Here is a 25,284-nt window from a genome sequence, read left to right as displayed (position 1 = left end):
CAATGCGAAATCCGAAGTTATGACTACTACGCTTGTGATACACTTCGGGACTTATAGTCTTCTGCGAGGTATCAGCTGAGTGGTAAACTATGACACGATATCGTTGGTTAAATATCTCTTGTTTTCTTTAAAATAAGCAAGGTAACATTTGTTTTATGTTGTATTTGTTAACATTATTCAACACCCTTCGCCTATTTTCTTCTTCTCTGCTTCATAAACGTCCACCCTCTTTAAGGTACGACAAACGGATGCCAATGATTTTCTTCACAAAAGTTGTCTTTAAAATAAGCAAGTTACCATTTGTTTTATGCATTAAATTCATAGTCCAATTTGGAAGTCAAATCAATTAGATATTTTGCAAAATCATATTAGAACCATGTAAGAACTACTCAATATAGAAAAAAAGACTTAAGATTTATTTAAGCTTTCAAATTAAACAATATTTTCAACCGTGTGACAATATATTGTTTCCATTGCATTTTTACAGTGTTCCGAAATAAATCGAAGTTATATCTTTAACATCTCTAGCTGAAAGTCTCGGTCTGAGAATTACAATGGTCCTTTCGATAAAATCACATAATTGCAAAATTGCCAACGACCCTGTGAAGCTTTTATGAAATCGGTAATTGTTTTAACCAGCGACTTCACATTATTCTACACTTTTCGCCTCTTTTCTTCATCTCTGCTTCATAAACTTCCACCTCTTTAAGGTACGACAACGGAGGCCAACGATGTTCTTCAACATGATCTTTGTTATCTCCTTTTAACTTGGAAAAGTCTTGCCTCTTTTCAAAAGCTATGTAGTTGGAAGAAATAAAATGTAAACACCATCCAGCTAACTGGTTAGCGTTGTAAGCCTGAAATAAATTAAATTCTTAGTATACCATATTCAACTTGAACTGTCTAGACAAAAATGCACCTGATACCAGTAAATACATAGATTAATGCTTTAATTAACAACAAAATGATCGAATATATACAAGATAATTCAAAAATATAAAAAAAAGGTGACACGTGATAGTCACGTGGATGGTGTCAAGCATATGTTGACTGACATATCACTATCACATGTAAGCATATACGTGACCATAATGAGTGTTATGTAAACACTTGTTATATATTACATAGGTTTAAGCAGTATAAATATTTTATTAAAAAAAATATCTCTGAAGAAAACACTTAACAAATTGAGATCACTAGAATTTCGATTTATTTTTAGTGCTTATAAGAAATTGTGACCAATGAAAATAAAACAATGTCAAGGTTTCCATTGTGAGATAGAAAATACATATAAAATAATGGCATCTTGATTTTTATAATGTCTTTATCAGCAAGAACTTCAAGCGAGCCTGCTAGGGTGATTAATATCGAGCTGTTAAATTCGTCATAAAAAATTAAATGCTATAATTCTTTATATTGGAAATTTATCTGAAATGCAATTTTCCTTTTCGTTCGTATTTCGATATGGAGTAAAAAGAAATGGGAAGTAAAACTACATTTAAGCGTATGGAACGTTTGTAAAGTTGTTCAGTTGTATAATTGAAGTTGCATGCATTTTAATGTTTAATTGATGCGGGTGGACTTGAGCACTTATACAAGACGTCATTGTCCAATATTTTCAGGTATCCAGTCTTGTTCTCAATCTTTAAAAATTATAAGGCAGTAAGATCAAATGGGAAAATATAAAAAATGCCGATAAAATTATGAATTTATAGTGTCGCTTCAAGCAATAACAATAGTAGCAATAAAAGAGTTACCTGAGCTGTGAGCAGAAGACCGATAACATCAATCTCCGCTTTTTCAATCCGTTTTGTGACACTTTTATCAACTTCTTTTGTTATATACAATTCACACAGATCAACTAATCGAGACTGTCCATATTCATCTGCCAATACCACAATGCCAACAGAATCAGTTTCTTCGATTGGAGCATGATCTGTATACATGTATTCCAACAATGCAAGAAAACATTCCACGGAAGTGTTTGGTATTTTCACCTAAAATAAAATCAAATCAAATTCAGTTCAAAGCATGTCTACCAAATGCAATATCTATAATTTTACATGTTCTCTAAGACATTTTTTTCACTGAATATAAGAAATATCGAAAATCGAAATGTTAGCATGAAGCGCTCTTGTTAATTGGTTACTATTTAATGCATCCATTTAAAAGTTAGGAGATGTTGTAGGTTTGCCAATCAGACACTCATCGTGCAAAAATCTAAGGGCTGATAGATCTTGACCTGTTGAACATTTAACCCTATGTCAGATTTGCATTAAATACTTCAGGTTTGAGATATAAGCCAAAAACTGCACTTGACCCCTATGTTATATTGCTAGCCATTGTGGCCATGTTTGTTGATGTATCAAAAGTTCGGATACAATTTATAAATTAAATACTATATTGAACATTCAGTTGAAGTTTGAAGGTATTTGGCCCAGTAGTTTCAGAGGAGAAGATTCTTGAAATAGTTTACGTCGACGACGACGACCACGACGACGACGGTCGACGACGGAGGCCAAGTGATGGCATAAGCTCACATGGGTAGGTTGAACCTCTTTGTGTGTCTAGCAAAACATCGCGCTTAATGGCAATGTTTAAATTGCGCTATAATGACAGGAATACATGAAAAATAAATGCAAGAACACTTAGGAGATATTTTTTTTAATTCCGTCGCAGATATATGAATACTTTCGATCTTCATCTTCGAAATTGAGTGCCGTGTTGTCATCATTTTCCGCATAATAAATTTTTTCCCTTCGTAAGTCATCAACAATTCAATATTTTCTCGCTTTTTGACTCAATTTATCTAATAAATACTCGCTCGTAGTGCAAATAAATGTTTTTCATTGAATAATTTAATAGTTTTTCCTATTTGTTCTATGTTATGATCAATTCGCTGACTTTGTTCACTGATATATATGAAAAAATAAAGAATTTCAAATTGAATTACCTCTGTTAATATTTCATTGTCACTTTCCACAAATTTCCCACTAAACATAGCTGCCATCACAGGACATCTGGCACATAGAACCACTTTATTGGCATAGATACTCTGATCTACAATATACACATGGTTTTCAGACAATACAACAACTTTAATATATAACCTTATTTAGGTATAAATAAATTTGGTATATTTACTGTCTTCTGATTGGTTAAAATTATTAGTTTTATTTTCAATGTTGTCAATTTTGATGGTGACACGCCCCCTCTGTGTATTCATACGCCAACATGTGTGTACGTTGTTATTGTTAATATAAATAATATAAAATGTTCCTTGAGCCTTATTTTTGATAGAAATTTATTTATAATGAATGGCTATTATCTATTTTGATTTTATTGAATCATAAAACTAATTTTTGACTCTTCATATTTTACATAATCCGCTTCGCGGATTATTCAATGTGAAGAGTCAAAGATTAGTTTTATGGTTTAATAAATTCAAAATAGATAATAGCTATTCATTAAATAATAAAATGTGCACACTTCTGATACCCTTCATATTTAAAGAGATAATTTATAATACATAGTACACCACATTGAGCATTTATTGCCGTTCATACTTAAAATGAATGAACCTTTATTTCGAATCTAAAATGTAACATACATGCATGCACATCTTGCATATTAACATAATGCATAGTTCAAATCACTAATTCGATGGCTATTTTTTTTCTAAACTAGTGTGAATTGTCTCTTTATTATAAGACATTAGTTAGTAAAGAAGGTTAATTGTCACTTCGAAACCTGTTTAAAAAATCATAATATACATTAGATTTACCTTCGACTCTAAAGATAACGTCACAGCATGATGGTTTATTAAAAAACAAGGTTTTCATTTCTTTTCCAGTCTCGTCGTTGAGATAAGTACCAATACTCGGATTCAGAAAGTCCTCTTCGTTCTCAATGTTTCTGCAAATGGTTTCCAGCATGGAAAGATTGAATATTTTTGCAACTCGGCATAGTTCCTGTACTTCTGACAAATCTTCATGAATTTCTGGAATCCTTGGAACACCTAAATATTAATAAAAACAATCCAATGAAATATATGTCTTAAAAGAATTCGATAAAAAATATATGACTTTTAAAATTTATGATTTAATCAATTATAACATTTGTTTGATGTGTTTTGAGCTTTTGATTTTGCCTTTTGATTATGAACTTTCTGTTTTGAATTTTCCTCGGAGTTCGATATTTTTGTTATTTTCCCTTTTATATTCTAAAAGTTGTAAAGTCATTTTTGTGCTGACATGAATTATCATTGATATGATTATATTTATAAATTAACTGTTTACAATTAATAGCTGGATTTGGCAAAACTTTTAGGAATTTTGGTCCTCAATGCTCTTCAACTTCGTACTTTATTTGGCCTTTTTAACTTTTTTGGATTCGAGCGTCACTGATGAGTCTTTTGTAGACGTGTAGTAAAGGTCCGGAAAGTTATTGCCATAACCGGATTAGATACCGGAACTTCAGTTAGTATTTACTGCGCAACCTCGCAGAATATATCCGGAGCTCAGACGACCCAGTTGTGGTGAACTCCAGCCCTGGGATTCCTGCCCTAACAGTGTATTCTACCTAGACGACATCTTATATTAGGAAAGGTATATCGAATTATTACAACATTGGTGTCAGAAGTCGGTTCGAATCGACTTTAAATCGACTCGAGACATTCATTGTTTCCTGACATTTTGGCGGCAAAACTGAAAAATCACAACAAAGAAAACAAACAGTTATTGTACCTATAGAAAAGAACATTACATATTTCATGAGTATAATAATCATGGAAATTTAATATCAGAATTTCTGATAACCGATTGCCCATACATCCATTTGTTTTCATAGAAATATCTACTTTGAAAATTTTTGAAAATTTGTGAAAAATTCCTGGTGTCAGTTTTACTGACACTCCGCAATACGGCTAATCACTGAAAAATTATCGCATAGTTATAAATCAGTGTCAGTGTTACTGACAATCCGCTACATTGTTATTCAGTAAATAATAAACTGCATATTTATATTATTGTGTCAGTGTTACTGACAAGCCGCTACATTGTTATTCAGTAAATAATAAACTGCATATTTATATTATTGTGTCAGTGTTACTGACAGAACCGCGACAAATCGCTACACGGTTATTTTGTAAATAATAAATCGCATAATTATAAACATTGCGTAAAGATAAAATGGCGAAACCTATTAATATAAACAAAGCTAACTTTACACAGTTAAAAGCGATTAAAAAGATAGGTGAAACTAGAGCCTTAGCAATAATTGCAAAGAGAGAAGAAGATGGATTACTTAATTTAGATAATTTAAAGGAGATTCCAGAAGCACCACAATCATTGTGGACTGCACTGTTGAATGAGAAAATAATTTGTTTTGAGGACCCAGAGGAGTCTGATGAAGGTCAAGAGGTCCTGAAAAACACCATTGAGTCATTACGTCATAAGATTTTGTTGGTAGAAAAATCCAGAGATGATATGGCAGAGACTTTTCAAACAAAAATAGAGAAAATTTCTGAACAGAGTAAAGCACATATAGAAGAACAGAGGCTTATGTTTGAACAACAAAGAGACGTTTATACAAAACAGAAACAGGAACAAATTGAACAAATGAAAGAAATGATTAAATCACAGAATGAAGAGATTAAAGATATACATGAATATTCAAAGAAAATTCAGACTCAACTACAGCAGAAAGAAACTTTGCTTAAAGTAGAAAAAGTAATAGCCGAAAAAGAGGAAAAGAGTAGTCCTGTTCAACTATTGAAAGGAAAATATAATGCTAATGATCATAAACACGCAGAGTATGGTGGTCCCACAGCACCAAAGATGTCAACATATGATGGCAGAAATGACTGGCGTCCTTATTATCTACAATTTAGCACTATAGCTGATAGATGCAAGTGGCAGAGTGAGCAAAGGTTGTATAAATTGATTGAATGTTTGCGAGATAAAGCTTTGAAATTTTATAGCTCGAGACCAAAGTTCGTACAAACTAATTATGAAAGCTTATGTAAAAAAATGGAAGAGCGTTTTGGTAGAAAGGAACCACCACACATTGTCAGAAGACTTTTGCAAGATCTTAAACAAGAGCAAGAGGAATCGTTAGAGGAATTTGCAGAAAGAGCACAGGAGCTGGCTACCGATGGCTACCCGGATACCCCGGATAATTTCGTACAAACTTTGGCAACAGATGCTTTTCTTAAAGGTTGTGTAGACAAGCGTGCAGCTTTGACTGCTATGGACAAAAATCCAGATGCTCTGGATCAAGCGGTACAATATGTACGAAGTGCAGTGGCGAATCAAAAAGTCATAATGGGTACACGAAGAGCAGAAATTAAAAGGGTTTCTTTTATGGAGCAAAATGATGAAAATGAGGATACACAGGAAACATCAGTACAAAATGTACGTGCAATTATGAAGTCTGAAGAAGGAGCAAATAAGATAAATGTGTTCGAGAAAAGATTACAGAAGACAGAAGATGATTTATTAGAAACGAAGATTATGGTAAAAAAAGTATTGAGCATAGTAAGTCAGAATATGAGGTCAAGGTCACCACAGAGAACAGATCGAGCTTTTTCGCCACAAAGAAGGTACAATAGTCCTGCAAGAGGTAACTGCTATAATTGCGGGGAAGAAGGTCATTTTAGTAGGGATTGCAAGAAGCCAAGAAACAGTTCTCCCTATCGTAATAATAGATCTCCATCACCAAAAGCTTTAAACGACTCAGGGCCAAGGATGTAGGCCAATCCTTGACCTTTTCAGATGATACAGGCCAACCGCCAACAGAAATGTCTGGGCAAGAACAAAAGTTTTCGATTCAAGAAATTTTTTCATTTGATAAAAACAAAAAATCAAAAACCTTGTTCATTGAGATGAAAGTTTTAGGGAAAACATTTAAGGCTGTAATAGATAGTGCTGCTCAAATATCTGTTTTGAGTACTTCAATTTTACCACTTTTTCAGTCAACAATTAAACTAAAGGAACATTTAGTTTTGCGAGGAGCTGGAAGGAATTCTAAGATTGATGCTAGATATACAGAGGAGATACCTATCGAAATAGGAAAGTTAAAATCAAAATGGAGGTTTGTAACTGCTAACATAAATGATAACATCATTCTGGGTATTGATTTCTTGGAGAAATTTGGAGCAGTTATTGATATGGCAAACTACACTGTCCACATAAACAATGAGGCTATACCAGCAGTATGTTTGGTTGGGAACGAGGGAGAAGAAATAAATTTATACAGGATTAGTATAAAGAAGAAAACAGTTGTGCCACCTCATAGCTTAAAAATAGTTGATATGGAAATTGATCACACCCCAGCAGATGATATAATCATTCAGCCGAAATCCAATTTAAAAGGTCTTTTGTCCCCAAATGCTTTAATTGCTAAGAATGAAACCGTGAAGGCTGTATTTCGAAACGACACAGACACTTTTATCACATTGAAAGGGGGTCATAAATTTGGTATTGGTATGGAGATATACAATGTTGTAACTGATCAGGATGATTTGGCTGAAGACCCCGAGGTACATAGTGACAGAGTTTCTGTCAATGTCGATAATCCATATTCATGTGAAACATCAGAAAACGTAAGTGACAGATTCTCTGTCAGTTCGCCATTTGGTAATTTTGAGACATTGGAAAAGGTACATGTAGGTGACAGGGTTTCTGCTGGTCCACCCCAAGGTGACAGATTTTCTGTTAGTCCGCCTCAAAGTGACAGATTTTCTGTCAGCCCGCCCCAAGGTGACAGATTTTCTGTCAAACCGCCCAAAGGTGACAGATTTTCTGTCAACCCGTCAAAAAAAATTCGTACTGTAATAAAAGATGGAGATTCTGTAAATAAACTTAACAAATTAAAAGAACTCAATTCTAAGATTCCAGAACACCTGAAAGATTTGTATACTCGAACAGTAGAATATTTTGACATAGATCGTAGCATAAAGATTGCTGAAGTACTCATTGAATTTCAAAATATTTTTGCTAAAGGAGACATGGATCTAGGATTGTTTAATGGGGATATTAAACACCGAATTCACACAGGGGAAGCAGCTGCTATTAAACAACAAATGCGTAGAACTCCACTGAAATTTGAAAATGAAGAAGAAAAACATCTTAATCAAATGTTGGATAAGGGGGTTATTAAACCTTCTATTTCAGATTGGTGTTCCTGTCCTGTTTTAGTAAGAAAGAAGGACGGCAGTCTGCGGTACTGCATTGATTTTCGTCCCCTTAATAAAGTGACAACTAAGGACGTTTTTCCTTTGCCAAAGATTGAGTCTTGTATGGATACTTTGAGAGGAAGCGCCTACATGAGTACGTTGGACATGGCTGCAGGGTATTGGCAAATAGAGATCGATGAGAAGGATCGACATAAAACAGCTTTTGTCACGAAATATGGACTTTTTGAGCATGTCCGACTGCCGTTTGGATTATGTAACTCACCAGCAACTTTCAGCCGAGTCATTCAGTTGGTTTTGAAAGGTCTGACATGGAGAGAATGCCTTGCATATTTGGATGATGTCATCGTTTTAGGTCACAGCTTTGAAGATCATTTGAGTAAGCTTCTACACATCTTAAAAAGATTTCAGTACTACAATTTAAAACTTAAACCGTCCAAATGCTTCTTATTTCAAAAAGAAGTCAAGTTTTTGGGAAAAATTGTAAACAAAGATGGTATTTCGGTAAATCCGGAGAATATGCAAACTGTAAAAAGTTGGCCAAGACCAAAGAAAAAGAAAGAGCTTGAATCTTTTCTCGGGTTTACAAACTACCACAGGGAACACATAAAGAATTATGCTGAAATTGCTGTGTCTTTGCATAAATTAACAGGAGAAAAATCAGAGTTTGTATGGACTGAAGAACAGGAAAATGCTTTTGAACAACTAAAAACAGCACTAGTAAATTCTTCTGTTTTAGCCTATCCTGATCCAGAAGCTACCTTCATACTCGATACTGATGCCTCGGACAAAACCATTGGTGCTGAACTTAGCCAACTACAAGATGGAAAAGAAAGAACTATAAGTTTTTCAAGTAAGGTTTTAACACCAGCTCAGAAAAAGTATTGCACAACTCGAAAGGAGTTATTGGCTATTGTCACTTTTACAAGGCAGTATAGACATTATTTGCTAGGTAACCAGTTTGTTGTCCGTACAGATCATAATAGTCTTACTTGGCTGTTAAATTTCAAGAATATCGAAGGCCAACTAGCTCGGTGGATTGAGGAACTATCACAATACAACATGTTAGTTCAACATAGACCAGGTAAAAAACATGTAAACGCAGATGCGCTTTCCCGAATCCCAGATACACTTAATGAATGCAATTCGTACTTGCCAAGTATTTCGCTTAATAAGCTTCCATGTGGAGGTTGTAAATACTGTACAAGAGCCCGGAATCAGTGGTCCACATTTGAAGAAGAAGTAGACTTTGTTAAACCACTAACAGTACGTGCTGTAAGCATTAAAGATGTCGCATCCACAAAAGAGAAGATGTTACAGCCTTATACTGAAACTGAATTGAGAGATGCACAAAAGAATGACATAGATCTGAGTACTGTTATTGCCTGGTTATCTACTGATTTCTCCCCTTCAAAACAAGATCTACAGATGTGTAGCCCATTTGTAAGGCATTTGTGGCAAACAAAATCTCAACTTGAATTTAGAAATGGTATACTCTACTATTTTTGGGATGATGCAGTAGCACCAAGACTCTTGTTTATAACACCAAGGAAATTAAGACAGGAAATGCTTCATCTTTGTCATGATTTACGATCAGCAGGACATTTAGGACAAGACAAAACCTTGGCAAAATTAAGACACACAGTTTACTGGTATGGAATGACGATGGACTGTAAACTTTATGTTTCGACATGTCAGATATGCAATAGATACAAAAAACCCTTGAAGAGAGCCAAAGCAGAATTGGGTAGGTACCACTCGGGCGTTCCTTTTGAACGTATCCATTTGGATATACTTGGGCCATTGCCAGTCACCAAACAAAATAATAAGTATGTTCTGGTCATCATAGATCAATTTACCAAGTGGTTGGAATGTTGTCCCTTGCCAAACCAAAACGCTGAAGTTGTAGCAAAAGCTTTAATGGATAGCACTATATCTAGATTCGGTTGTCCCATGGAGCTACATACAGATCAAGGCAAAAATGTAGATGGAAGGGTAATTAGACAACTGTGTGATCTTCTTGAAGTTTCCAAGACAAGAACATCTGCATATCATCCTGCTTCCAACGGTCAGGTAGAGAGATATAACAGAATAATCACTCAATTAATCCGTTGTTTCTTAAAGAAGACTCAAAACAGATGGGATATACACCTACAACAATTAGCAGGCGCTATCAGAGCAACAGAGAATCGACAGACTGGTTTTTCACCGAATTTCATGGTTTTCGGACGAGAGGTAAATCAGCCTATTGATCTAGTTTTAGGACAAATAAAGGAACGTTTTCCAGATCAAGATATTTGTAAGTATGTTCAAAGTTTAAGAAAGTCTTTAGAGGACGCTCATGATATCGCCAGAGATAATTTGAAATCTGCACAGAAACGTCAAAAACAAGATTATGATTTAAATCTCAACTTTAGGAAATATTGTGTAGGAGATATTGTACTAAAATTAGATACAGCCAGGAAAGTAGGGATATCCCCAAAATTAAAAGCTCCATGGAAAGGTCCATATGTGGTTATTGAAGTTAAGTCTCCAGCATTGCTTAAGATTAAAGACAGGAAAAGAGAGGAAGTCGTGCATCATGATAGACTCAAATTGTGCATTGACAGAGAAATACCACTATGGTTACAGAGACTTAGAAATGATATTCTTGGAAGAGCTGAGAATAAATTGGAGCGAGACACTAATATGGAGCTGGAAGATTTATATCTGGATATTTTATTTAGTGGTGGGAATCAGAATACTCAAAATGATTTGAACCCTTTGTCCGAATCTCTGACTGACGATTTAGATAACAATGATCCCTTCTTGGTGTCAGATTCTCTGACAAACAATTCTAATAATGAACGGATAATTCTTAAAGATCTTCATTCGCTCATTGACATCCCTTTCGATTTAGACGCAACACTCGCTTATGACTTGAGTCAAAATTCGCTGTTTCTGAACAGTGATGATATAAATCGCGATACAGATACATTAGATAATGGGTCCAAACAGGGACAAGTAGGTAGGCGCAAAAGACAAATGCCATCCTACTTACATGATTATGTACAGTAGATATTTTGAAATAGTGTAAATAGGGTAACTATGTATATATTTACATGTTTGTTAATTTATTTTAAGTATGGATGATGAGCTTGATTATGGTCCATTTGATGGTGAAATCCCTGAAAGATTGGAGGAAGAGGCAAGGATAAAAGGCAGTAGCAGGAATCTGAGTAAGGCAAGACTTTGTCCGGTATGTCCAGGACGTTTCACTAATGTAAGAAGGCATGTATTTCACCAACATTTGCCCTGGTACACTAATCCACTAACTGCATGTTGGACTTGCCATAAACAATTTGGTCAAAACAAAATGTTAGAAAATCATTGCCTTGAACTCCACAAATGCAATATTGCTGATAATATATTCAAAGAAGAATGCCAGTCAGTATGGACAGAATTGATGAATGGTCTCCTATTGGAACTTTGCCAGCGCTATGACAAAAAGACCCTTGATCATCTGGTGGAATTTGTACGAACAGAAGCTGTCTTTAAACAATGTCAATCAGCTGTATTCCATTGGACAGATATACCCTTACTAAATTTCTACAATAAGAAAAACAGATTTGATGTGGAGGTCGTTCATGCTGTATTTCCTCCATCTGCAATATATTCTTTGATACATTGGAAAATTTTGGCTTTATTATTTAAAGGAACTGAAGATGCAGAAAACCTTATTACATTTGAAAAGGAAATATCCCTTTATCAATGCAGTATTCAAAAGGCTATTATGGTTACTGATTCTCATTTCCATTTGGATAAGATGAAACAACAAGCCAGATTTTCTGGCTTACCGATCTATAAATGGAAAGATGGAGAGTCAGTATACCAAATAAGACATCTGGTAGCAAACTATGCATTCCCAAGACGCTGGCCAACAATAGACGAAATGGGAGAGATTAGGAGAGATCGACGAATAAGAAGTACTGCTGGAATACATCCACGGATAGTGAAAGGGGAGGAGATGAGTGTCCTGAATTCGTGGATTACAGATTTAGAGATGCTAATCTGTGTGAACAAAATGATTGCAGTTGGGGAATGTGGGTTAGACTCCTCTGATAAACCAAATAGCAAAGAACTTAAGAAACAGGTCCATGTATTCGAGGAGCAGTTGAGAATAGCTAAAAGGCAACATCTTCCTGTGGTGATTCATTGCAGGGGAGACAAGAAAATAATGAATATGTGCAGGGATTCATTAACCAATTTCCTAGAGGAGGACCATCCAATACATTGGCATTGTTTTAACGGTGACACGGAGGAGTACAGGCAATGTAAAACCATGTTTCCAAACTGTAAATTTGGTATCTCCCCATTCCTACTCATGGATAACAAGTACCCAGGTTATAGAGCAACCGTTTGTGAGATGAAGTTGGAGGATCTAGTTTTGGAGACCGACTCACCTTATCTCAAACCTCAAGGACACCACGAGGCATCTCCTGAACTACTTAAGGAAATCATCTGGAAGCTCGCATCCATGTTCGACGTACGCTCCGAGGAAATAGCTAGGGTGACAACTCGGAACGCCAGACAATTGTATAATATAGATTAAATGCAGGAGGAGGGGATTTGTATATATGCTTTTAACCTGATTATTGATTGATTGACAGTTATGAAGTTGTTTTCTGTTCGGTGGCGGATTTTAGTATATCGTTGTTAGTGTTAGCATTGATGGCTGACAGTTTAATAAAACAGGGAGGAATGTAGTAAAGGTCCGGAAAGTTATTGCCATAACCGGATTAGATACCGGAACTTCAGTTAGTATTTACTGCGCAACCTCGCAGAATATATCCGGAGCTCAGACGACCCAGTTGTGGTGAACTCCAGCCCTGGGATTCCTGCCCTAACAGTGTATTCTACCTAGACGACATCTTATATTAGGAAAGGTATATCGAATTATTGCACCTTTACAACAGACGAAACGCGCGTCTGACGTATATACAAAATTTAGTCCTGGTATCTATGATGAGTTTATTTAACTTTATATTGTACGTAAACATTTATCATTTTAATGAATGGCTGTTATTTATTTTGAATTTATTGAACCATAAAATTAATTTTTGACTCTTCACATTGAATAATCTGCGAAGCGGATTATGTTAAATGTGAAGAGTTAAAAATTAAATACACCTAATTTATTTATATTGAAATGAAATAAACCAATAGGAAAGGAAAACACGTACTATACTGTCCGGTATAAATGTAGGTTTACCACGAGAACATACAATAATAAAATGCATTACTAAATGTGTTGGATTTGGCGGGAGCCAGTTTAGATAGATTTATTTAATTTGTAAATAACACACACATAAATATTAGACGATGTGGTATAAGGGTGCCTATGAGACACTGACTCTCCATCCAAATCTGGATTGTTGCATTACTATCTTCAGGTATTATCGAATATCAAACTGTTGTGTTTCTTTATGTCTTTATGAAGTTTAAACATAAATGTTAGCTGGTTTCTCATTTCCCAAGAAAATACGGTAGCACAAAACATGGTTATAATTTGGAAACTTAATACGTTAAATTGTACTTTATTTACCTGTGTAAATGAATTCTAGCACCCGTGCAAATGTTTTAGCAGTAATATTTGCGCTTATTTCGACTGTTGTTATCGTTGCCTTGTACTTTTCTTCGGATAGATATACTGCTGCAATGCCTTCTATTCTACCAGAGTTTAACTCTTCAAGTGATATTTGTTTATTGTCAATATTGCTAAGTTGATTCTAAAAAACGAAAATCAGAAGCATGCAAATGCTGTTTTGATTTGTTCCCATAATCATATTTTAATATGTCAATCCAATGCTAATATAGCATAAAATTTAGTAATGAACAGTAGAGTGGGGTGCTCATTTTCGCCACATCTTTCCATGTTTTCTACAGTTTATGTTCAGGCCTAAATGTTTTTGAAGTGTACTGATATTTCTATATGAAGATAACTGCAAATGCAAAATATACTTAAGCTCAAATATTTACTTAGAAATACTTCTTTGAAATCGTGTTTTTTATTCAGGAAATTGTCCGAAAATCGTTGTCCGTTTTTCGGTCATTTTCGGTAGGAGCCGCAATTTTGTCTCAGTTTAAAAAAATATTATATTTGTTATAAAAATATAATCTACGGGTACATTTCTTCCATTTCAGCCATCCTTTGAAGTTTTTACACATCAAAATCCTTAAACGGCGAAATTGTGTCCCCGGTGAAAATGAGCACCCCACTCTATCAAAATTGCAGGTATGCAGAAAAGTTGATATAATGTATATATCAGAGAATAAAGTATACATAAGAGATCCCAAAATTATTAGTTGAATCTGAACCAAGAATCGTTATATATCTGATAATTTCTCAGCTGGAATCACTTTTTACATATTGCTGTATTGCTGTATTTATTTCATTAAAAAATGAGTGAAACTGATCTTCTCGTTGGGTTGAAGACCCATTGGTGGCCTTCGACTATTTTTTTACTCTTTGGTCAGGTTGTTGCCTCTTCGACACTTTCCCAATGGACATCCTCTATTTTATTAGCAATATCTTTATATACACTTACAGTTTTGCTATTTGGCAATCCCAAGATTTGACAAAAGTATTTGGATGCAGAGCATAAAACTAATTTATGTGCCTGAAGTTTTTGTTGCCCGTCTTCCAATAAAAAAGTAACATCGGAAAATTTAGGATCCTCTAACATCTTCTGCCAATCTTCTGCAAATGTCGAAGTTTCTATTTCTATCCAAGGAGCCTTTCCTTCAATGAAGAGATTAAATATAGACCAAACTTATTATTAATGATTTAAAATAAAAATACAAAATACATAAGTCAGCAAAGGAGAAAAGTATCTAATAAAAAGCACATTACACAGTCAATTAACAAAATGGAAATTGATCAAAACTATGTTCAACTATATTTCTTCTGTTTAATTACTAATCTTTTTTATTTTTGCTATTATTTTGATAAAAAAAAAAAGATCTATCTGTGCCTTAATAAAATATATTTTGAATGAATTTGATTTAAGTTTATCCTTTTCAAAAGCGTAATAATAGTATGATGGAGGCTCCATTCGGATGTGATTTCATCTGACTGGGAAGGGTATGATGGATAATCAGTCTCACCTACCGAGATGACATCATATAGGAGGAAAGAGTGGGTCATCTGTCATTTCTGGTGAGGGAATGTGGAAAACACTGGCAGACGTTACGCACGATATTGCGTCTCAAACGGTAACGTCAATTTTTTACGTTTTACGGCAATAAATGATTAGTGGGGATATTTTTTTTATTTCGCTTCAAATTTTTGTGTTGCACATCAATATGGATACTTCTTAATGTTTGGCTGTACTGAATATGCATGAAATATTTCCCACTGAAAGTAACGTAAGCAACAAACAACAAAATATATCGTATTTGGGTAATACATACGTCTATATGAAATAAGAAGATGTATGTGAATTATACGGTATGATGAGTGCCAATGAGACAATTCTCTACCAAAGACTCATTTACATAAAGCGTAATAAAATGCAATGTTTTCCCATTTAGATCCGAAAGAAGATATATATTTTGCTTTAATTAAAAAAAGTTTGTCGTGAATAACAAGTTAAACGGGTCTTGCTCATAAAATTCACGTTATTTTCTTTAATAACGTAACAATTATAATTAAGAAATTCATCTCATATATTTACAAGCTTTGTTTGATATGGAAAGGTATACATTCACGCTTCAGGCCCAATTTCATTTTCAGTTTCAAGTTCTAGACATATGAATCTTATTGCAGAGAAATAAAAAAAAATACAGTTTTACGCTTCCCAAGTTTGAAAATTTGAAAAAAGATGATTGTTTATCCTCTCGTAATACACAACCTTTTTACAACTTCATTTAATCGAACAACCCCAGTCATCAATTTTTTTTATACTTTGTGGTATTGTTGATATAGTATCTGACTATCAATAAAATTCTATCTGATGAAATATAAACAGAGGATTTCCAAAGCGTCCCCGAATCGACAACGTTGATGAAACGTATGAAAAACGTCCAGTGGACAAACTTGCAAGACATTTAATTTCTTTGAAAACGAAGTCGTTTTGACTACGCAAAGTATCAGAAAGTATGAAGCTGTTTTGTAGAGTTTTGTAGAGTTAAAGTACAATTATGGAAGAGCACTCGATTTAGGATGCAACAATTCTAAAATTTCAATAAATAACGTCGCAAATGACAGTTTATTTATAAAAAGCGGCGAATTCCGACATTGGACATCTTGCAAGACATTTGCAAGAAGCCATACATTTTTATATGTGGTTTGAGTGCTGCTAAAATTCGATTTTGATATGGTCTATCTATGTACTTTTGTGAGCATAATTTACAGAAACGAAATTTCATATAATCTTATGTTTTAAAACCTATAAATTTTGATAATTTAACATTTTTATAAATCTGACAATAATGTACACTATTTGTTTTTGCCAAAAAAAAATAGCGCTGGTAGTTACAGGAACGCATATTCAGTAATATTTCAATACTTTATATATAAAGCATATCATTCATTCAAATTTTCGCGGATAAAACACTGTGTTGAAGATCACAAACACCCCTGCTAAAGTTATTATGCGTATAGTCTGTTACGTCTGACACGCATTTTTTTTTACGTTTTGTCAATATGCTGTCCTTATTTTAGACTATTGTAAAATATGAGAAAACAATTTGTAGTTTTTATCGGAATAGTATTTACCTGTCTAGTCAAAGAATATAAATTTTATATAACTTAACTGTTATGATGTTATAGAAAAGCCATTTATTAGTGTGGACTGATTGCTTATACGGTATTGATGCAATTAAGGGCATACGATACAGTTACAGGGGAGGTTATGACGTTGCCAACGTAAATTGTTATTTTCGCAACGTCAAACTATGACTTATCGGGAAAAGATGCAGTTTTCGAATGAATTTTATCACTCCAACTCATTTAACTTGAAAACGAGTTCAAAGACCCCTCTTTTTTAAAATGTCATTTGGTTTGATTTGATTACGTGAGAAGATTATGTGTGCCAATTTTCATGAAAACGTCAATAGTGCAATTTTTTCAAATCTGATAAATATACAGCAAAAAATTATTTTTCAAACAGTAGTTTGCGGCCACAAATCCAAATTTCGACCTCATTTTACTCAAAAAGTAGCACATGAAGGTATATTTTTTATTACATATTTGATTTAATCAGGTAAAAAATTGTCTATATGGATTTTTTTTTATCAAAATGTAAATACGGGATCAAAACTGTATCGTAAGCCCTTAACGTCTCAACTATAGATACCGATAGCATCAATGGGGATATAGGATCATCTGACTTGCCTATCGATAGCATTAATAGGGATATACAATCCTTTAGCTTGCCGATCGATAACATCATTGGAAAAAAAACTATCATTAAGCTTGCCCATCGATAGCATCATTGGGGATATACTATCATTTAGCTTGCCTATCGACAGCATTAATGGGGATATACGATCATTAAGCTTTCTATCCATAGCATCTATCGGGATATACGATCATTTAGCCTGGCCATAGTATTAATTGGGATATACGGTCATTTAGCATGCCTATCTATAGAATCAGTGGGATATGCGATCATTTAGACTACCTATACATATGCATTAATGGGGATATACGATATTAAGACTGCCTATCGATAGCATTAAATGGGGATATACGATCATTTAGCTTGCCTATCGATAGCATAAATGGGGTTAACGATCATTTACCTTGTCTATCGAAAGCATTAACGAGCATCATTTGGAATATACAATCATTTAGCTTGTCTATCGAAAGCATTAACAGGGATATAAGTTTATCTGACTTACCAGCTGGAGGCATCACTGGAGGGATGGGATCATCTGGTTTCTTCTTCTTGAAAATTCAAAATGGCGATTTAGATTTTGTCTTTTTTCGGCTTCCCGCTAATCCACATCGAATCTGGTGGAGAAAAAAAAATATACTTAAGTTGTATTAGTTTTTGTCAAATTTTGTTACAATATTTTGTTCGTTCGCCATAAGAGGTAGTTTAAGATTTTTTAATATGATAATTATCTTTTTAAAATCAACATATCAATTTAAGGTCACCTATATATAGAAAAAAATAATAAAGATATAAAACTTATTACATATGCCAACTTACTGCGCTATCAAAACAATGTTTCAAACCATCTTGTATTAGTGCACTGGTCTCATAATATTCTAACCCAGCGTCTTTTGCAATTTTTTCTATTTCAGTGTGAGGAACACATACATTTGGATTAGAAGTACGCAAATCTGTAAAGAAAAAATTGTTAAATAAACTTATACAATTTAGAATTTAAAAAAAATTCTGTTACAAGATAGCATTATACATCAAATACTTCTTTGACCATAAAAAAAATGAATAAAACAAGTTTTTTTTTGTTCGATCATAAAAGTACGTGAAATGATTTATTAATCATTCGCTTTTTGTAGACATTTTGGGTCAATTTTCTCAAAATAAACTAAGAAACATCGCTGATGAATTATTCACTTGCAAGTGATTTATTCGAATTTATTGAATCCGTATTCATGTGACCTTCAATTTAACCCCTCAGCTAGAGATGGGTTATGCATTGATTCAGCCTTTGAAAGGAAATGCATGTGAACATTGAAAGTGAAAGAAGGATGAAAGACTTAGTTTACTGATTTTATCCACGACAAACAAATTCTTATACATTAAGATTGATGATAAATATACCTTTGAACCTACAATATGAAACCAAATAGACCTAGAAAAATCCCATTGCCCGCGGCCGCTTTTTATATATGTATATTCATGTAAAATGACCGTCAACAGTCTTTGAAGGTCATTTCGATGGATACTTAAATTACGTCTAGACAAATTACACAAAAAATGCTGATAATTGGTATCGAGTTTATGTATTAGTAATGGTTTATTTTTTTTTTTGTAATAAAATATACGTTACTATGTTATAAATCAGACCTGAAAATTTGAATCAAATCGGTGAAGATGAATTCGACAGCTTATGCCCCTTTGAGTTAGCTAGCTGAAATAAGTTGTGCATTATGAGGATAATAGGTAATACCACTTTGGGAAAACAATTTTAAAACCTTGCTCACAACCAATATTTTAACAAAAAAGACTTAAGTTGTCCACCTTACTTCATTTTCTTATCCCAGTTACTTTTATAATATGCAGCATGTTTTACCAAGATCAAATTTTGTTTTCCTCTTGGTTTCTTGAATTGTGTGCATGACGATATATCTGAGTACAAAGGCAAACACACAGTATTGATTTGGCTAATTTTAAAAAGTAAAAGAGCAAAATCCTTTATCTAATGGCTAAATCAAAATCTCAAAAACATCAATCGATGGAAAACAACTGTCATATTCCTGACTTAGTAGAGGCATTTCCTTATGTAGAAAATTAATATCATGTTACAATTATAGTATAAGTTTCAGCTTGTTTGTATTAAAGTTGCCGATTGTTTAGAATTGTTTTAATGTGTTGTTAACAATCTTCAAAAGAGGGACGAAAGATACCAAAGGGACAGTCAAACTCATAAATCTAAAACAAACTGACATCGCCATGGCTAAAAATGAAAAAGACAAACAAACAACAGCACACACGACACAACATAGAAAACTAAAGAATAAACAACACGAATCCCACCAAAAAACTAGGGGTGATCTCAGGTGCTCCGGAAGGGTAAGCAGATCCTGCTCCACATGCGGCACCCGTCGTGTTGCTTATGTGATAACAAATCCGGTAAATATTCTAATTTGGTAGGTCACATTCATGAAAGGGAAGGGGATTGTAGTTACGACGTACGGAACATATCCGATATCATTTGTGAAACGGTTATTCCATAACGTTCAACCAACTCGTGATTGCGTCCGTAAAATTTACGAAGGGATGATTTCAACTTCACCATTTGGAACTCTTGGTCCTTGTGAGCAGCAACCCTCTATCAAAAAAATCATGATAGGAAATACAAGCACGGGAATATCGTATCAATTGGGAGATATATACCCCGTATGCAGGTGCTGCTGGAATGTTGCTACTTAGAAATGGAAAGTTCACAATTGGAAAGCTGAAATCATCTCTTTTGTCGTAAAGTTTTGTTTTCAACCGACCCTCATTGTCAATTTCTAGATGTAAGTCAAGATATGAGGCCGACTTAACTGTATCTGTAGTATCCTTTATCTCTAGCTCGATTGGATAGATGCATTCCACATAGTCACCAAATTTTGAATTATTTAGTGAAAGAACATCATCTATATAGCGAAAAGTAGAGTTAAAGGATATTGCTAACTTCTTATCTTTCTTCCTAAGAAGTTCCTGCATGAAGTCAGCCTCATAATAATAAAGAAACAAGTCGGCAAGTAGAGGGGCACAGTTTGTTCAAATTGGAATGCCGACAGTCTGTTGAAAAACTGTACGTCCTCCGAACGTAACAAATATGTTGTCAATCAAGAAATCAAGCATCTTGATAATATCAGTTTCAGAGAATTTTTTGTTCGAATTTACGGAAGATTTTAAAAACAAGGTCGTAGAAGTTCTTTATATGTGACCAAATGAGAGAAAAAAATACATTTCGCAGAATGTAAAAAGAAAGACAACGAAAAATAAAAAGTATTTGCTTACCTGACTTGCAACCAACCAGAACTCTAGGACAGTCTGGGATGTAATGATCTATTTCGGGAATCCACCTTGATGTTATATTTTCTAGTGAATCTGTTCCAGAAATAGAGAAACAAAACAAAACTATATCTGTTTGTGGATATGAAAGAGGACGAAGTCGGTCATAATCTTCCTGGAAAAATCAAAATTCAAAACGAGAAGACACTAAATAGGTCTTAAATTTAAAACAAAATAAAACGTTTAATACATTTTACGACGTTAAAGAGAAATAATAAAGCGAGGGCATTATTTCATCTGCAGAAATTAAAGGCAAAAAGTAGTTTTTTTTCACATTTCATCTTCTTCTGGTAGTATTTTCTATCTAGTTAAAAGATCAGAAAATGTGTTTTTAATTTGAAAGTTTGACTCTAAAAAGGAGTCATTGGTGTAGTTTATTGTTAGACTGTTGTTGTTCCATCATTGCGCCTGTGAGTTTTGTTGTGAAAAAGAATTGCGCTTCTGAATGAAGACTATACCTAGATCTAATGTCTTTCCTGATCGTTTATGCCAATAGGATACAGCTTAGTGCCTCTCCTGATCTCCGCTATTTTCTGATTCTTTAATAGCGACATGATAGAACTAATTGCTTTTCCTGTTCTTTTAAAGCGTTATGGTAGAGATAAATTGCTTCTCCTGATCTTTTTATATCGTTATGATATCTAGCTTATTGCTGTGTCTGTCTTATATTGAACGTTATTATAGAGCTAATTGCTGTTCCTGGTTCATGAATTGAACGTTATGATAGAGCTAATTGCTGTTCCTGGTCTTGTATTATTAGTTTCACAGTGTGTAATTGTCCTAATAGGAGACCGATATGAATTTTATTGACCCGATAAATTACGTATTAGGACAATTGAACACTGTGTAACGAATTAATCCTGGTTTTGTTATATTACATATTATTATATTCAAATTCAATATAAGGACAATATCAACCAAATATATTTTAGATATTTAATCTAAAACTGTGAAACCAGGAACAGCAATTAGCTCTATCCACTAGGTAGTTGGGAAATATTCTGCAAATGCCAAATAAGGATATCTAATACGTCACTTTCAGGGAGCCAATCAGATATGCAGATACTTATGCATAATGGTGAAGCTGTAAGAAAGATGGCGACTGTCCTGCATCAGATACTAGGTATTTTGTGGCAAAGGCAAAGCGTATATGCAGTTGTTAGACACTAACTTGAGAGAATATGTAGTCCACAAGACTAACGAGAAAAATTTGGGGTATTCCCGGTAGGCCACCTCTACCAGTATCGGCCCGATTGTGGGGGTTTGAGGCATGCAAAAATGAAAGGTAAAATGCCGAAATCGATGGGTCACTGTGAAAACTGTTAAAATATGGAAAAATAAAGGTTGGCAAGTAGGTGAAACTTACATAAATGAAGAGATAAATGAAAAATGAAAGTATCAAGTAAATGCACCAAGTCATACTCAAGTGTACAACTTGGGAAAGATTTGATTAATATGATAGTCCCGTAACTCTATAATGACTAACCAGAAAATTTTCAAAGTTAAAATAAAGTTTCTTCAAATAAATCACAAAACAAAGTTTTTTCAAACAAAGCAAAAATTATATAGATAGTAAATGGGATCTATGAGGGGAAATCCCCATAATCTTAAGATTAAAGCACCGTAAATTTGGAACAACCATTTACTTCTGAAGAGGGCGCGTGGCAAATTTAATTGATGAGATAAGATTATACTTACTCCTAACTGAAAAACAGAAAGGCAGCCATGTTTTATTTCCGATCGGACCAGGGCCAAAATATTTTTTTTCTGCTCGTCCAAAAAGTGGCATAAAACTCCTCAAAATCAACTGTTTGTCCCCTTCAGTAAATTTACTTTCATGAAACAAGCACCTATTTTGTTGAATATACATACAATTCCAAAACAAATTGATCAGCAAGAACGAAGTCTAGAAGTTTGGTTCTATTGAAATGTAAAAATATCATAGCATAAATTATCGATTAATCAAAGGTCAGTGGAAAGAGGTGTGTTATTGCCCAAAAAAGGAAAAATTTGATTGATAATTCAAAAACAAAACAAAATTGTTTTTTATAGATTTTTAGCTTCTGATGCACTTACCTTGATAATCTGTAACTTTTAAATATAATTTTGTGAAATGTTGCGAGCGAAGCGATCCTTTTGATGCAAGATTGCTTACTCCCAACTAAATTGGGACAGGAACTTTTTATTTTTAAATTTGCAAGTCCCCATCCCTTAGAATCAAATGGTTGCTGATTTATTGTGCGATATGAAAAATTACATGATAAATTTGACGGTTAAAGTATGCAACTCTGAAACAAAAAATCTTTAGAAAACTTTAAAAGGGATTCAAAAGAGTGAGCTTTCATCCGTTCTTCACAATGCTATGTTAGAATTGAGAATAACAGAAATAACTAGTTCTACTGATTCGTTTGCATGATACCATTAATTTTTAAATTCGTGATCGTGCATGTTGCAAGCTCATTATAGGAAGGTATGTTCAACTATTGGATAACAAAATGTTATCATAGAACAATTGTTACCTTTCTAACTTGGTCAGTACATAGTTGTTTCACCTATAAGAGAATATTGACTTTTGGGTTCAACAAAATATTTAGAATGAAAATGAAGAATGCGTCAAAGATACAACAGCCCGACAAATGAGCAAAAAACAGTCCAAGGCCACAAATATGGTTCTTTAACACAGCTTCATTTGGTCCCTTAACAATAACTTCTACTTCTAATGGAAAAAAATAAATCAATCAAAATATACAAATCAAAGAGCTGATAGCTCTGAGGTGGAAGAAGGTGAATAAAAGGTAACTTGAATTACCATAAAAGCAGCCCCACTAACCCAGCCTGCTTTGTTCCATTATCGTTATGACGTATTTTTTTCTTCAAACAAGAATGTGTCATAAGTACATAGATTTCCCATCCGTACAATCATTTTCTATGTTCAGTGGACCATGAAAATTAGGTAAAATCTTTAATTTGGCAGAAAAATTAGAAAGATCATATCATAAGGAACACATGTGTACTACTACGGTTTCAAGTTGATTGGATTTCAACTTCATCAAACCTGTTTGTTGGTCTTTGTGAAAAAAAGAATAGTACATTGTGCTTTAAATGATTTAATTGAATACAAACATAACGTATTATGTCAATAAATTAGTGAAAAACTACTATTCAGTATTATCTTTATTGTAGTACTGCATCATTGACTTTTGTCAATCAGCCATGCTTTTATCCTTAAGCTGTGTAAGAACCCTCTTTGCAGATGAAAATTCACCTGCGGCTGTGCCATATTCAGGATTTTACAAGATGAAAACAACAAAGTTCAAAATCTAGCATGTTAGAATAATCTTCAGAGAAAACGTTTTTGATTGGCTTATTAATTTGATCATGAGAATCACAGAATTTGATTGGCTGAACACGATTGTTTTTCCTTGGGAACAAAATAAGGAACAGATGATTTTCACTAAATCTTGTTTGAGAGGTTTTTTTAACGATAATATTTTTTTAATAAATGCAAGAACGTATTATAAAACGTCCTTGATAAGAGTGAAGAGAATGAACACAGGGCGAACGTACTATAGGGTCGAAAGAACTAAGGACGAACAGACCAAGAGCGAACATGTAAACAGGGCGAGTCGACCCGATCTAAATTCACGCATGCGTACTACAAGATCTACATTAAAAACATCCGGTTACAAGTAAACAAACAATGTTCATGTAGATGAGATGAAATCTAATAATTTACATAAATAAAAGAGTACATATTTACGATAGTGATTGTTTTTCAATCCTAATTTACAAATAAAAAGATTCAGATGCTTAATCATGAGTAAAAATCGATGTCAAGAATCGGAAGTTTTTATGAAATTGTTATGCACAGAAAGGGATGCTGCATACGGAGGTTGTAACGGTTGTAAAGTCGGCACCAGAGGTCTTCAGAAGACTTGCAGTCTTCTTCCACCAAAAACCATACAGGACTTGCAAAGACTAGCGTTTCCTGACTAAGGGCAGGCACAAACATGCAGGTAAGGGCAGTAGAGGGTAAACATATGTTTGATATCTCAACCCTCCCCTCTACCACTAGCAAGTGTGAAATAACAAAAACACAGCAATACGCACAGTAAAATTCAGAAATATTCAGTGGAAATGTGTGCAAGTACTATCAGATATTTTCTGAAAGCATTGGAGGTAAAATTATTCACAAAGTTTGCAACAGAGACGAAAATTGCTTGTTGACAATATTAAGGTCGGAGATGTAATTCGTATGAAAAACAAATTTGTTTACCCAGGAGATTGGCCACTAGGCAATGTTAAGAATGTTATGAAAAGCGATGATTAAAAAGTACGCAAGACGCG

The 25,284-nt window shown here is 34.0% G+C and overlaps 1 protein-coding gene across 1 annotated transcript; it reads right to left on the bottom strand.

Annotated features, from left to right (window-relative positions):
* Window positions 1-395: 395 nt before the first annotated feature.
* Window positions 396-21,065, bottom strand: LOC139513123 (rho-related protein racA-like). The gene is made up of 9 exons (XM_071301346.1): window positions 20,884-21,065; window positions 18,394-18,527; window positions 18,080-18,191; window positions 14,782-14,975; window positions 13,779-13,962; window positions 3,785-4,018; window positions 2,954-3,060; window positions 1,758-1,997; window positions 396-857 (listed from the first exon to the last, which is right to left on the bottom strand). Exons 3-9 carry the CDS (start codon window positions 18,090-18,092, stop codon window positions 645-647), a joined length of 1,185 nt encoding a protein of 394 aa, XP_071157447.1. The 5' UTR covers window positions 18,093-18,191; window positions 18,394-18,527; window positions 20,884-21,065; the 3' UTR covers window positions 396-644.
* Between the last annotated feature and the right edge of the window lie 4,219 nt (window positions 21,066-25,284).

The sequence above is a fragment of the Mytilus edulis genome, chromosome 2, assembly GCF_963676685.1.
Source record: "Mytilus edulis chromosome 2, xbMytEdul2.2, whole genome shotgun sequence".
Classification (NCBI taxonomy): Eukaryota; Metazoa; Mollusca; class Bivalvia; order Mytilida; family Mytilidae; genus Mytilus; species Mytilus edulis.
Note: the sequence above shows the minus strand (reverse complement) of the source record. Positions and strands in the feature narration are given on the sequence as shown.